General features: G+C 45.0%; 1 protein-coding gene across 2 annotated transcripts in view; it reads left to right on the top strand.

The window, feature by feature from the left end:
- The window catches only part of nhsl1b (NHS-like 1b), a 118,290-nt gene that overhangs the window by 94,055 nt on the left and 8,300 nt on the right, over positions 1-15,935 (top strand). Inside the window, exons 2-6 of one of the 2 annotated variants that reach the window (XM_080048334.1) lie at positions 1,514-1,666; positions 5,761-5,888; positions 7,978-8,176; positions 10,797-10,928; positions 13,750-15,935. The exon at positions 13,750-15,935 is cut by the window's right edge and continues 1,120 nt beyond it. In XM_080048334.1, coding sequence (XP_079904460.1) covers positions 1,514-1,666; positions 5,761-5,888; positions 7,978-8,176; positions 10,797-10,928; positions 13,750-15,935 — 2,798 coding nt within the window. Of the gene's footprint in view, positions 1-1,513; positions 1,667-5,760; positions 5,889-7,977; positions 8,177-10,796; positions 10,929-13,746 lie in introns of both variants that reach the window. The other variant, XM_080048333.1, reaches the window with a different exon arrangement.

Here is a 15,935-nt window from a genome sequence, read left to right as displayed (position 1 = left end):
TTTACAACAGTTGTAACCCCAAGCTTACACCAACCGCTTTATGAACGTTAGTGGCATTCATTTTCGGTTACAGTAAGGTTTTATGCATCAAATTGTACCGAAAGAGCTATCTACTAGGCTAAGTGTCATCGCTGACTATTAGATTGGCATGCTTACAACAGCGATTTCGGCCCGTTTCCTCTGAAAACATGTGTACAAGTGAGGATTTCAAATAAATTGCGTCTGAACGGTTTAACTTTTGAAACCAAAAACGTGAAAACTGTCACGTTTTCACCGTGTAAAGGGCCCCTAAAGGAATGGGCCGTTAACTGCCGCCTCCAGCTACAAGTTATCAGATAAGGTATCAGACGTTATCTGTATATCAAAACAGTTACATACTGTCTCACACTTTCTCCAAAGGCCAATTTACATTTAAATGCCTACACCCTATATACCTCTACCCCTGGCTGGAGTCCTCCCCCAACACATATACACACGCTATGCATCCTTCGACAAAGTCATTAGCACCTGTGAAAAACACTCAAATAAAAACAGTTCAAACATACTCCCAGCCCCCTTTCATGACCAAGCCCCCTTCCCCAAAAGTCTCTCCCCTCAGTCCCAGTCAGATGGACGTGTTGTGATGGTCAGGACAGGGAGAAAACAAATGAGTAAACTTTTAACTTACATGTGGATCAATGGAGATAGTCCTACATCCACGATCACCAACTTTGGCTTGGATGCGCTCACTCCTCGGTAAGCCTTACTTGTGTGTTCTGTTTTTTTGACGTTGATACATATACCTACATTGTATTGAATGCAGAATAGAAGTAAGCTTAAGTTTGTGCGTCACCAGCATTACAACTCGCCACCAGTCGCAAGGGGAACGAGGAAAAACACCATAATTTTGATATTTCTTACATTGATGGTGATTGATTAGTTGTGCTCCTGAAAATGAATGGGGAAATGGTTGTTCTACTGGTCTTGTATAGAGAAAGACATGGACATTTTGGTCAGTTGTGTGTGTTTTTCTGCTTTTAAATGTCACCTGGCTAGATGTTAGAATCCTCTCATTGTTTCTCAGAATGTTTTTATTCTAAAGAGAAGTCAGTTTGCCTAAAAGTCGGCTTTTGTAAGTTTTTCAGGGGTTTGGCTTGAATTTCTGAGCTGGATACTGTCTGTTTTTATGTTTCCCTCCAAATTCCATCCCTCCTTCCCTTCCTGGTCTGACTCTTGTGTGGCCCAGCGTGAGATGTCTCAGATACGTGTCACGTTGTTGGTGTGGAGACTATCACCTCCATGCAAAACACTTCAATGTCTTTCTTCCTCTTCCCCACCTTATCTAAACAAATTCAGTGCTACTTGTACAGACAGACAGTGCATTTCATATTCAATGATAATTTCTCTGTGCCACTTGATGGTAAAATCGGTTAAATCGCTATTTTCTATCGATGTAGTGGAAGATCCCTTCAAAATCAAAGTCCAAGATAAACTTTTATTTTCCTATCCTGACCTGTGTGGTGTCTCTCCACAGCTGTTTCTAACCTGGATGAGGAGAGCAAGTGGACGGTTCATTACACGGCTCCGTGGCACCAGCAGGAGAACGTCTTCCTGCCCGGCAGCAGGCCGCCCTGTGTAGAAGACCTCCACCGCCAGGCCAAAGTCAACCTCAAGTCTGCACTCAGAGGTAAGGAGCATTTAGATAGGTCCGATTTAGCGAGTCTGACAGGATCGCAGACATAAAGAGGCCGTTAAAGGAGCTATTTGACACAAAAATATATAATAATCAAAAATATACTCTCTAAAACAATCCTCAAGCAACATTTCGGGACAATTTGGCTGTTTATAATTTCTAACCAGGAAGTTGCGATCATTTGGTAATTCTCAGGAAAGCTTGTATTTGGCAATGGGTAAACTACCACAAACTAGCACAGTATATGTTCTGTAGCTAGTCTACTATTGCTCTAAATGGTAACACTTGAATACATTATGCAAATATGCAACTTGTTTGTTGAAATGTTAATAAACTGGAGCTTCCTCAAGCAGCCATCTTTTTCCCGAAAATCCCCTCTGTGCACGAACTCTTACATATGGTAATTAAACATTATAACACCTGCGGCTTATAGTCCAGTGCGGCTTATAGTGCGGAAAATATGGTATTCCATCTTCCAAAGAGCAGTTAACATGAAATTAAAAACTTGAAACACAAAAATTATCATTACATAAGTTTGGTGGTTAATGCCTGTAATCTTTCAGTGGATTTATAGATCAAATAAATTAGGTTTCTAAGTGATGCCCCTCAAGTTCCCAAATAAATAATTCCATCCATATCAGCCAAATAAACCACTGTCAAACTCTGAGTGTTTCTGAACGTCATCACATTTGTCATTGGCCTTAAGGTAAAACTCAGCTGTGTTTGTCCACAACATTGTAAAAATGTCCACATGTGTCATTTGTGTTCAAACCAATGTTTAGCCAACAACACGTTGGTGTGAGATCCTCTTCTTCCTCCTGTTTGTCCAGTGACATTAGAGGAGAAACAGACCCAGCCTCGTTGTCTAACAAACACAGGCAGTCAAGTCACAACAGAGTGACACCAACTTATTCTCACTACGTTCCCAGAGCAGGAAGTGGCAATGCCAGTAAATGCCAGCACCTGTTATCACTGAAAAGTTCCTGGGAAAGTTGTTTTCCCCCTATTTCTCAGATAACAGCTTGAGAGACAGGTGTGAGAAATTAAAGGCCGAGAAGTGCGTGTGTGTGGGCGTGTACACGTGAGGATGTGTTACAGTAAAGGCTTGTTGTTAACATGCTAGGGCGGCCTTGTGTGCCAGCAGATAAAGAAGTAGACTGATAAAGGAAGAAAGGGGTGATAAATTAGGAGGAGCCCGGTCGAAACTAGTCGTGTACAGTGTGTAAAGCATTAGTCACCTGCCTTAACACACACACACACCCACACACACAGCAGGCCTTCTTTGTCTTTACCATTGTTTGACCCCTGTGCTGTTGCATCTTACTTCCTGCAATATTTATGTTGTCAGGTACGCAAACACAACAACAGCACCTGGCAGGTTGGATTTATCCAGCCCCATCCCCCTCCTTTGTCCTGTTACTGTCCTATCATCCGGTCTTCAACACACAGCCCCAGGGGTCCTAACTGAAAGACAACAGGTGTCCACTGAGAGCATCTGTGCTGTCCATTTGTGTGTGTGTTTTAGCGCTCTAATTCCTTGTCCACTCCCAGGAACTTTACGAGTTGAGGTTTCACACCTAGCTACAGCCCTGCCTTAAGGACATACATTTACTACTCTTCTCATAGTAATAACAGTTTTTGGTTTAACATAATGTCCCATTACAACCACCTGTTAAGCAATTTAACTTCCATATTTGCATATGTGTAATAGCAATAGCTGTGTTTAAAAAAAGATATCTAATAATGTAGAGGTTATATATCCGGACCTTGATTGAGCCTCAACCCCTGCTCTCAAATAATCCAGTTCCCCAACTGCTTCCAGCACAGACATAGCAAGGTACTCGAGTCAGCTTTATGCTCTGCAAACCAGAATAATCAATAACTAATCAGATGTGCATCCACTCTTTGTCCTTTTCACACACTCACATGGCTTCCAGCTTGTGTTCAGCAGCGATGCTCGTTGCTGTCGTCTGGTTGAGTTTTAGTACACATGACAACAGGTCGAAATACATCAAGTAGGTTGCATAACGGAGGCATTGGCTATTGTCAATAATTTCCAAAGAATTATGCCAATATTTAGTCATTCAATTATGACATTAGGGGATAACTAGGGGCAGTTGTGTTTGCTTTATGTTAAGAATAATGATAGATTTAAATTTAAATGAAACATAGAAGAGCACTATATCAAGCACCTGTTGTAAAGTCAGACATATACAGTTTATGTCCACATTCATCTTCACATAGAAGCATTGACATTGAGTTGACTAACTTAATTTAATTTATTTTGTTATAATAATCCAGTAAATCTGTAAATCACCTAAATTTTGAGGGGCTTTTATTGCGATATTGCGAGTTTTAACTCATTGTTTAGCTGATCAGTCCATTGATTGTAGTTTTCTCTTACCGCTCTCATATTGTCTTTTTTCACCACAGCAGGCCATTGATATACTATAATTGTAGTGAAGGCTAACATGAAACAAAATGCAGGGACCAATGTTAAGATTTCTCACTTTTACCAGCCCCTATACAAATAGTTTTTTGATAATGTGGCTCTGTTATGAAAATACAACTGTTTGCTAACAATTTTGCCATTTCAACCAAATAGTGAGGCTGTGTCAGTGTTTACAACTTGTTTCTGCCTCCTCAAGTGGCCAAAACCCTTAGTAATCACAGGATCACAGAGTACTGACATATAGCAGCTTGAATCCCAAATGAATACACCACCAAGGTCATTGGGTCACAGCTAAGTGGTGGTGACACATAACCAGGATCAAATTACAACCGAAAACATTATTAGGGTTTATTACAGCTTGTACTAGACTCCAAGTGGGTGTAGTTTCCCACATATTACATTACGGTCGCTTGAGTGACAATCTTTCATGCGTCATTCGGTGCCTGACTCGAGCACTAAATGGGCACTGCACTACTTGGGTCAATTGCAGAGCATTGTAAAACATTTGTAAACACACCCTTGTTCATAATCATTATATTATTTTTAGCTTCGGTATCCTGCATTTCTTTCTGCTTGTCTAATCTCATGTCCCTTACCGGTCTCCTCCCTTCAGTTCTGCCTGGCAACAAGCGACACTCAATTCATTAAGGAATATTTAGTTTATCAACCGTTCCCAATCACGCAACAACACCAATCATCCCTCGGTCTCCACTCCCCGTCATCCTCACCCTCATTATCACCACGCTTTGCTTTCCACACCGCTACCACGTCAGCCTGTTGTTACAGTAGCTACATTTTGCCAACCCCATTAGGATCCATTAGCTGACAGTATTATACATGCACCAGTGTGTGTCTCCACAGAGAGAGAGGCTCTGGGTAATTAGCCATGGAGATAGATGGCACATAAAAGGGGGATCAAAAGCAGCATCTTTGAGGTGTGCCAGGCCAGGAGCGATGTGCTTTGCTACTACACAAGTGTCATCCGCTAAAAGGGATTTTAATTAGGCATTACACTCCGAACAAATCCTAAAGATCCAAGATGGTCATTCGATATGCTAACAATGTACAGTAGTGGAGAGGGACGTTCATCTCACACAGTTTAGATACCATTATCCTCAAGGTTACTACTGCCCTCAGCCAACTATTCTACCCGGTGTTTTTAGTTGGAGCTAGTCTTACATGTATATAATAGCTATTAAAAGAGGGAAATGAAGCACAAGTAGATATTTCCCATAGGAGAAAGAGAAAAATGATGTGCTACATGCCCCCTGAGAGAGGGGATGTTGTTAGAGAGAGAGAGAGAGAGAGAGAGAGACAGTTCTGCCATCTGTGTGTGACAGACTGAAACTGATACCCTCTCTTCTGGTTACACAAACACACACACACACAAACGCACATTCATTTATAAACTCTTTTTTTATCACACTTCTGTATGCATGCACACATTGTCACACATACATCACCCCCCCCCCCCCCCTCCCCATCACAGCAGGTGGGGCGGCGAGATGTGTGAACGGCGTCCAGCAGTGACGGGGCTGCTCACATGACTGACAATATGACAAACATTCAGCTCAATGAAAATGTTGTTTTTTTTGTCTACATGACACGTTTCTCTGTTTCTGTCTGTCTCCTGCAGAATGTGACAAGTTGAGGAAAGATGGCTTCCGCAGCTCTCAGTACTACTCTCAGGGTCCCACCTTCTCTGACCCCGCAGACTCCACCAGCAGCCTGCAGGATGAGGAGGACGATGACATTGATAAGAAGGTACTTATAGACTTCAGCATCGTAGTGATTTAAACAGAGTGAGAGCTCTCTCTAGTGGTCAAACATACATGTGCAATTTTATTTTCTCTATCTGACTTTACTTTTTCTGTTTTATTTTTTCATACAAATAGAATTATCAGACCTTGGATATCACCTAAAAGATTTGTTTCGTTAGTCTAGCACATGAAAGAAATTAAATAAATGTATGATTATTTTCCAAAATTCCTCCACCGTAGTTGTGATCTGTGGTGATCAGTAAAAAAAAATTGTAGCAGTTGAGTAGGATTAATGTCTCATAAAGAATGAGGGTGGTTTAAGAACCAGGGTGGTAGGATTTAATGTCACACCACTGTAATTTCAAAGGAGAGTAATAGATGGAGAGAGATAGAGAGGCAGACATAAAACAAGAGAAAAGGATGCTAAAAGAAACTCGGCCTAAAGTTTTATTGCTCATTTTACTAGCAGACCATTAGTGTGCAGTGAAGTCTAAATGGTTTGACAGGCAGATATGCCTCCTCCTCCTCTTTATTTTTCCCACACACATTGTGATTGACAGGGCATGAGAGGGTCAGGCTCTTTCATCATTACTATCAGGGTCTCCTTTGTCCCCCCGGAGCCCCTCAACCCCTGACCTTCATCACACGTCTTTCTAAACTGTCCACTCCCATCTCACGTCATGTCCCCTCTCCATTTTTCACCCTCACACTATCCCTTCTCTTCAACCCTAGCCAATCCCCCTCACTTTCTTCCTTCCTTCCACCTTTCCTCTCTTCCCCCCTTCACTTGCTGAGGCCAATAAACCTAACTGTGCCTGACAGCAGCCTTTTAAAAAGGAGTAACAAGGCCCTCCTGGATGAGCCACAACAATGCAAAATAACAAGCCATGCTTACCCACTAAACGGTCACTGGGAGCCTTTCTATACATCCTCCCCTCCTCTATCCTGTGGCCTCCCACAGATTACCCTTCCACCCATCCCTCCATCCATCCATCGCATGTGTGGTTGGTACGAAAGCACTATCCACCTACTTTTCCAGCCAGTCGGATGTTTGGGAATGGCAGGAGGATACACAGTTATGGTCATAGGGAATAATTGTTGGATGTTTTTGTGAGATTCTGGACAACTTTATCAACAAAGTCACACAGAGGATTTTACATTTGTTTGGTGGGAAAGCTCAATCTACTCCAGATATGCAGCCACCAGTTTTGGCTACTGATTATTTGTGCTCACTTTGCTGCCGATTTCCAAACTGTGATTCAAAACAGCAATTTCAAAGTCTCAGATTGGACATTGACTAAAAGATTTAGCAAACTGGAAAGTGCTCTCTTTTTTCTTCTGTTGACTAGCGGCTCAATTTCAAGCCTCGATACTGGCGATAACACGATGCTGTCAGTCTGTTGCTCTTCTGCAGTAAAATTCTTCCTCTGGATTGAGAGCTGTTAGTGTGCGGACACAGTTTAATGCATGAGTGATTCTATCTCTCTCTCTCTCTCTCTCTCCCACTCTCTCTCCGCTCTGTTGCTCTCTTTTATCATGCCATCTCCAAACGCACTGCTGGTTTCCACTGATAGATGTGTGTGTGTGTGTGTGTGTGTTTGTGTGTGCGTGCGTGCGTGCGTGCATGTGTCTGTTTTTCCATCTGGCTCTGATTGATCGTGAGACATGTTTACAGCACCACACAAGCTTCTAAAAGGTCATAGCAATGCGATATTTTAAAGTCTTGTTTGTGTGTCTGTCAGTACAGCCCGTGCAATCTGTCTGTTATAGTTTTGGTCAATTAAGTTCTTTTCTCTTCTATTCCCTGCTCACATTTTCTGCTATTATGTTGACACTCTTCTTTATACATCAGTTATTTGCTGTAATTCAATATTACTACAGCTTTGTTTTCCATTGCCTTTCATTACCTCTTGTCATGTTTCATCTCACTTGGCTCTGTCGCTCCCTTTTCCTGTCTGCCCCCCCCCTCCTCCCCATTTTATCTCTTCTCTCATCCCTTTTTTCTTTCTATTATCTCTGCCCTGTCTGCTATCCTTCTATATCAACTTTTTTTATACCTCTCGTTAACCCACTATTCCCTTTTGCTCGTCTAGTCCACGGCGTCATCATTGGAGGACAGCAAATCCCAGCTCTCCATGAGGCCCCAGACCCCGCTGGGAGGAGGAGGGGAGGGGTCTGAGGTTGACGGACAGGTGGTGTGGAACAAGGCCCCGCCCCTCCCCACCCCCGAGGAGAAGATGAGGCAGACCGCCAAGGCCGTGCCCTCAGGCATAGTGGCCATTAACGTCACAGGTATGACCCACTAAAACCTTTGTAGCAATCGTCCGTCCATCCGTCCGTCCATCCACACATTTTGTCCCATCTCTCTACCACTAGCGAGTAGCGACCAGTCCCCATCAGTGTTGGTAGTGGAGAAAATTAAAAACGTCCCGGTGCTCTAGTTCTATATTGAATAGCAGTTCTAGAAAAGATCAAACTACCTTGAGTTTCATCCGGTTTCATTCATCCTAGGTGCCATCTTTTGTAACATTAACCTCTCATCACCACACCACATCTTGCTTTGTTTGTCTTGAAGGAATTTTCTGACATTTTTTTTCTAAATGTGCTTGACTGCTTTATTACTTTTAATATAGGGTTAGCTCCAGGTGTCATGTTTAGCCTATAGCCTGGAAGCAAGAGGAGACAGCTAGCCTCAACCAAATAAACAAGAGTTTACAGCAGTACTAGCGGTTCTGAACAGCTTTAATGTTAACAATGTTCGCCAGTATGCCTGTTAGCATGCTGATTTTGCAATTCAAATTATCTTGAAATCAGTAAAGAATGCAAATGTCTTTACAGGCTTCAGTGGCTATCATTTAAATACTAATTGGGATATTTCAATGTGGCATATACCTAGAACCACATGGCCAATGCCTTTTCAATAATAATAATTAAAAAAACAACAATGTTAACTTGGCGTATCTTGTGAGATATTGGTCTTCCCGTCTTATCCTTAGTAAGGCAAAATAAATGAGCTAAGCAAGCAAAATGTCAGACTGTTCCTTTAATCAACCCCTCTGTGGCTAAGTGGATATAGATTTATCAATTACTCTAGCCATTCATCCACAGAGGGAAAAACTGTATGTGTCAGTCATGGATGTCTGCCTCTCCCCCTGCACCTTTGTGTTACATCCCCCCCGCCTTTTCTTCATGCATCTCGGAGACTGACCTTCACCTTCCTTTTTATGCGTGTGTGAGCGAACGTTTGTGTGTGGAGAATGGTTTGACAGTTTATCCAAGGGTCAAGGCTTCCCACTGACCACATAACAGACTCGTACACAAATCCCTTGTCGGCACGTCACATTTTTTAATGCTATCTGCCACACACATATGGCTAGATATAACATCTCAGTCCTCCTCCCCAGTTTTGATATTAATACATTCTGTAGTTGGTCTGAGGTTTCAATTAAGAGACGTAGACTCATATCAGCCAGATATTTAGTATGAGGTGTACATAAACACATGGTCTTCAGAAGATTCAGTTCAGTATAAACAGCTGTTATTTTTCTGGTGTCAAGGCCAATAAAACTTATATCCCATCATCCTTCAGACACTGATAAGAGCTTAATGTGGTCCTGCTCAGCACAAATCTGTGTCTGCTTCATCTTCTGTCAATTCGAAGAGAGAGTAAAACACACACACAGACACAGAGGGAGTTTAGGGTCTTCTCTGTCACTTTGAGGGGGATATGAAGGACACTATATGCCCTCATATCAATTTCCATTTCCCTAAAGCCTCCGAGCTGTCACCAGCTAGCCTAGTAGCAGGGAAGAAGGGAAGTTCCTAGTGAGTTATTTGTCTAGCCTCAGGGTAGACTGGAAGGAGACTGGGGAGCATTTGAGAAGAATAATAGACTGTGTGTGTGTGTGTGTGTGTGTGTGTGTGTGTGTGTGTGTGTGTGTGTGTGTGTGTGTGTGTGTGTGTGTGTGTGTGTGTGTGTGTGTGTGTGTGTGTGTGTGTGTGTGTGTGTGTGTGTGTGTGCGTGCGCGTGTGCATGCATGCGTCACCTCATATATTTCCTGTGCATGTTTGTTTTTGTGGAGCATGCACTGTACATCTAACATATTTTGCATGTACGTCGTTTAAACATATACTACTTATGTTCAAGGTTAGAAATGAACACAAATGACCAGCTCAAAATGTGATGTTTGCTTTGCCAGCCTCTTTTTGATCAGTGCTTCAATTATTTGTTCAAGTGATTAAGCCAAGGTGGCAAATGAGTGAAAATTGCAATTTTTTAATCATTTTGGCTGGTGAGAAGATTAAAGGGTCAGGCCATTCAAATGACAGAAAAACACTTTCTCAAGTGGTAAACATGTTGGGAAGGATACTTCTGGTTGTATTTGCCCAAGCTTGGATATTTGCCACTTAGATTTCTGCCTCCCCCCGTGATAAATGGAGGTGAATGGAGTTTTATTTGTGGTGCTCACACAGCACTGAACTATTAATCAACAAAATAAACAGAAACTTGTATATCTAGAAATATGCCCATGTCAGCAGTTTTTAGTAGAGCAGACTCATTTAGTTTATTTATTTATTTACTGTGTCAACGCTTTTACCCTTTTCTTCCTCAATTGTAAAATATCACAACAACTAAAAAAACTAATACAAATCGCAGGGCCACAGAAAAAGAAAAGTAGTCGGCAATTACAACCAAAACTATCTGCATGCCTAGGTACCATTTTTTCTTACTAATGTGGTCAAATGGACTCAGCATTCTTGCCCTTTTGCCCTTTGCTCTTAATATCGCATGTACAACTTAAACAAATAAAAACACAACCTCTGCACGTTGTTGAGTTTTGTTCCTTTCAACTAACCGACTGCTGTTTGCCTGTGTGTCTGCCTGCTTTGCTCTCGCCCTCCCGGCCACCAGGGGAAGTGTTTGACCGACAGGCCAGTGTCCGGCGCTCCCTCATTAACACTGACACCGTGTCCCGCCGGCCCAAGAAGGTCAAACGCAGAAAGACTATATCAGGGCTGCCTGACACCTTCAACCTGGAGCTAGGTATGGATCACCGTGGTGCCAGTCTGTCCACAGACCTGTACACAGCATCCCTCCTTCTCTCATTACATGCCATAACTTCTTTATCAATTCATGCTTTCACGAGAATATGTGTATACATTTACTCACAACCAGTATAAGTTGGTGACACATGCAAGAGGTCAAGGCCCTGCAGTTGTTTTTCAGCTCTATGTACAAAGTGTCCTCATTTGTTTTACTAAATCCGGGTTTAACTGCATCAGGTCAGGTTTCACAATCCCTTTTAGTAGTTTTCGGGGTTAAATAAGCTCTTTCCCCCCTTTTTATAAAACTCTTCAGAATCTCACTTAAAGGTGAAGTAAGCGGTTTATTTATGTTAATATAAGTGTTAAATCGCTCTTTATTCATACAGTGATCACTTACATAATGTGCGCGTTTCATAAAGCCGATCTCTCAGTCAGCTGCTCTGCATGTAATCGGCAAATAAACTTATTGGAGGATCCCGAAATTTTTATCCAATCACAAGAGAGAACGCTACAAACCGACACCCGTCTCACTTATGGTCTCACTGCCGGTGCACGCCAGAGCAACAGATGGGTGAATGTTTATGTGCCTACAATGGCGGAGCAGGTAAAAATCCTTCCCATGTTTTTTTTTTTTTTATAAGATATTTTTTGGCATTTTTCATGCTTTATTGATAGGGCAGAGAGGGGATTGACATGCAGAGAACGAACACGGGCGGGAATCGAACCCGGGTCTGCTGCTGGGCCCGGTCCGGGGGGGGGGGGGGACACGCCCTACCAATTGAGCTAAGGGCGCCCCCGTTTTTATCATGTTTAATCACACTTATGGATCTGAGATGATGCTAGATAACTCGCTGCTTGAAGACCGCAGTGCATTAATGTAGGGACGAGCGAGGGGACTGCTAACTGCAGTAACTGACAGGAAGTTAGCTAAAAGAACCATTCCGCTTACAGCACCTTTAAAGGTGCAGTGTGTAATATGACATCATCAAGAAAGTTCTACAAAGTTCTAGAATGCAACACTCCCTGGGTAACCCCAACCCTTTCGAATAATAACAGAAGCTACAGTGGCCTTCAAGGACAAGAACAATTCTAAATTTTAAACAATGCACCTGATGACATTCCAACTATGACACTTTCAAGATGGCGGCACTAGGCCTTGGTCCAAAATATGCAGAAATATGGACATATATGAGACCCTTTCTAAGGGAAAAAAAATTATTCAAATTTTTTTTTTTAGCTATTATGCACTAAATTAAATGTACTTATGGATATTATAATTACTTTCTACAAAATCTGCTAGGAAATTAAACCCCAAATTCTACACACTGCAGGTTTAAGACTTCACCTGGGAAAAACTCGCATTGGAAGGGTTTGCAATTCTTAAATGTGTATTGTGCCGTAATCCTTTGGGGTCAACTTTCTGCAGTTTTTCCGTGACTTGTGTGTTAATTACATGTCTGTGCCTTAATCCTAGGGCCATATTAATAATCCTAGCATGTAGCCTGCATGTGTGTCGTACTAACCAACTGATAACGAGACAATATTGGACCTTGATTGTGGACACCTAAAATATCCTCTAGTTTTGCACCTGCCATTTTCAGAACATATTATCCAAACAGATGAGGGTTAAAAAACAAACAAATATTAATGTACAGAGGCTCGCTAACCTTATTTTAAGGTTATTTTATTTTAGCCTTAGTTACTCGGCTCAGATGGATTTTAAGCTCACTAAGCTGACACTGTGCTGAGTGCACCGACAGGCTGATTTAGCTTTATTTACATGTCTCTGAGCTGTTTAGCAGCAGCGTTTAAGGAGAATGTCAATTCTCTCTGCGATAAGATCACAGAGGCAGATAGGGAAAGAGCTTTAATGTCTGGTTAGTGCCCAGCAGACTGTGGCCTCTGAATGTCATGATTACTGGGCCGGCGTAATTGTTCCAGTGCTGCGTCCCTCCCTCTCCTTGCACTATAGAGCCGGCTGGCCAAGTAAACCTGCAGCTTAATCTAACGCAGCAGCAGCAGCAGCAGCAGCAGCCAAGCTGTCACTCCGGCTTTTAACAAACGAGGAAGGAGAGTGTATGTGTGGTTCCGAGAGACGGAGCAAGAGAGAGAGATAGGGAAGCTGGAGTGTGTATGTTTAGGGATGCGAGCATCAACAGGAGAGCCACCACAGATGGGAGACACACTAGACGTCCTGTCCCGTTTTACAACTCATTCTTCAAATCTTTTGTTTACTAGCCGGTATGTTGTGTGTGTGTGTGTGTGTGTGTGTGTGTGTGTGTGTGTGTGTGTGTGTGTGTGTGATATCTGCATTTCTGCGTGTCCTTGTCTCTATATCTATTTGCATATTCTGTAGGTTCTGCCCTGTATGACATTGCATGACAATGTAAACATTGTATATGCGTGCATACGTGTCTCTGAATATCTATGTTAGTGTCCAATGTCCAGTGTGTTTTTTTGGCTGCCTCATACCTTACCAGCAGCCTGTCCCGGAACCCGTCGGATTATTAGCTTTTCTATCAGGCTGAGCCAGTATAGGAAGGGAAGCATACTGGGGAGTCTCTCTCTCTCTGTCTTCCCTCACATCCTTTCCTCCGTAATGAAGAAGACCAGAAGTTATTAACGCATGAGACATGGTTACAGCTAATCAAATTAATTAGCTTCCCCGTGACCACAGTTTATCCGACAGTCCATGCAGCAGAGCACAAGGCATCGCGTGGCTGGAGAAGTAACAGATAGGAATGAGCAGGGTAGTGTGGCAAGGAGAGATGAATAAGATAAATGTGTTGATCTTGTTGTCTTTCTTCCTTCGACAGCAGCAAAAGGACACGGCGGAGAGCTCAGGCCACATTCAATGTTCATCCCGGGACAGTACTCCACCCTGGGCAGAACCGGAAGCGTCAACTCAACGCTCCGACATTCCCAGACCAGAGACTCCTGCTGCCAGACGGAGGAGGTGAAGATCGTGCCCCCGTCCATGAGAAGAATCCGCGCTCAGAGAGGACAGGGCATCGCTGCTCAGATGGCCGGCATCTCCTCTTCCTCCTCCACAGGAAGCATATCCATGTCCAGTAGCACCAGCTCTGGGTTCGTCGTGCTGCCCAATCACTACAACAGAGATCCTTCACGTTTCCACAGTCTGCCCCGGCCGGGCGCCAGGGTGTCCCTCAGCGCAGACCCCATCTACAGCAGCACTCCAATCAAGTCTGAGGAACAAAGCACACCCCAGAGGCACATCGGGAAGCTGAAGGTGGATGATACGGCGGTGCACATGAGGAACGCCCCCAGGACAGGCACCTTGCCCAGGCCTAAGTCTCAGGAGGTGAGGGGGTCGCAGGCGAGCAACTGGGGCGGCGGTCCAGCATGTGTGGTCTCCCCACACGCGGCCTATTCCACCTCAGTCATCCCTAATGCCACCCTGTCCAGCTCCTCCGAGGTCATCACCTTCAACACCTCCCCGGCCTCGGCCAACACCCCTCAGCCTCGGCCCCTCTGCGTGGCCTCTTCCACCAACACCGACTCCCTGATGTCCAGTCCAGCATCCTTTAGCCAAAGCTCCACCGGCCCAGCACTGGCCACCTCTACACCCACTCACACATCACAGGACGGGCGTCTGGTAGTCACGGCGCCCGCTAGCGAGTCAGGGCGCTCGGACGGCAGCGTACACAGCCACAGCACCTTGGCCCCCACTCCACCCTCCTGTCTGCCTGAGGAGCAGTGGATCTATGACACGCCGGAGAATGTGGTGGTTCAACACCGCTCCCTCACCTCCAGCTGCTCTACACCCATTAACCAGCTGTACAGCAGCCTGGAACACTCCTCCAGGACCACTGACTCCAGCTCCCTGTATTCCCAGGACAACGACGGCTACTTCACCTCCATGCACATGGACTCTGGCCTGCGTTCACGCGCCCACGGCAGTGGTCAGGGCGCTGCGGCTGCCGGAAGGGCCACCAGGCACAGCATGTATGAGTGCAGAGAGATGGCCAATAATCAGTCGGACTCTGGAAGCATGTACAGCGACCGCTCTCTATCTCGCAGCATCTCCCTCCGTAAGTCCAAGAAGCCTCCGCTGCCTCCAGCACGTACTGACTCTCTGAGACGCAAGCCCGGTGGAAAAAAGCCCCTTGGAGGTGTCAGCGCCATCAGCGGGGTTAACGAGCCAGACGCAGCCATGCTCAATGAGACTCTCATTGCGAGCTTGCAGCAGAGCCTACAGATGGGGCTGAGAGGAGGGAAAGGAAAAGGGGCTTCCCCTTCTTCACCCTCCCACAGCCCGAGCAGCGATTACGACGACCCTTGGGTTCTAAGGCCGCGCAGTCAGAGTAGCATCAGCATGGGCAGCTCTTCAGCAGCATCACTGGTAGCTAACGCCAACGGGGTGTCTAATGTTTACTCACTGTGCCATGTGACGCCTGCCCACAGCGAGACCAGCAGCCTGCGCTCTGACTACGCTGATTCCTGGGGATATTACATGGACTACCCTCGTAACAATGGAGACCAGAGGGCACAGACCCCTCCTGCCAATGCAACAGATAACATGTCGACGGGGGCCCACCTGGGAGAATTACAGAACGGAGGTGAGATTCACAACAACAACAGCCAGGCCTCCAGAGCTCCAGGCCAGGCCAGTGAGGTGGCGGCAAAGCCCAAAATGTCCACCTCCTCACCGGACAGAGTCCACCGGTTGACCTCCCCGTCTAGCGGCTACTCCAGCCAGTCCAACACCCCCACAGCTGGAACCCCGGTGCCCTCGTTGGTCAGGTCTATGTCTCCGTCGGGTGGGCGGCCCAAGCCCAGAGTGCCCGAGAGGAAGTCGTCTCTCCTCTCCTCTGTGTCCGTGTCCTCCTCTTCCACGTCCCTTTCCTCCAACACCTCAGACTCACTGAAGAGCTCCGGGCCTCCCCCTCCTCCTCCACCTCTGCCCCTGTGCTCCCACTCTGCTCCTAACACGCCTCTCAGCCCTCCTCCACCCTTCCCTCCCCCTCTCCCGCCAACTTCCAGC

The sequence above is a fragment of the Ammodytes marinus genome (genome assembly GCF_949987685.1).
Source record: "Ammodytes marinus genome assembly, chromosome: 19".
NCBI classification, from domain to species: domain Eukaryota; kingdom Metazoa; phylum Chordata; class Actinopteri; order Uranoscopiformes; family Ammodytidae; genus Ammodytes; species Ammodytes marinus.
This window is presented reverse-complemented; position numbering and strand designations above follow the sequence as displayed.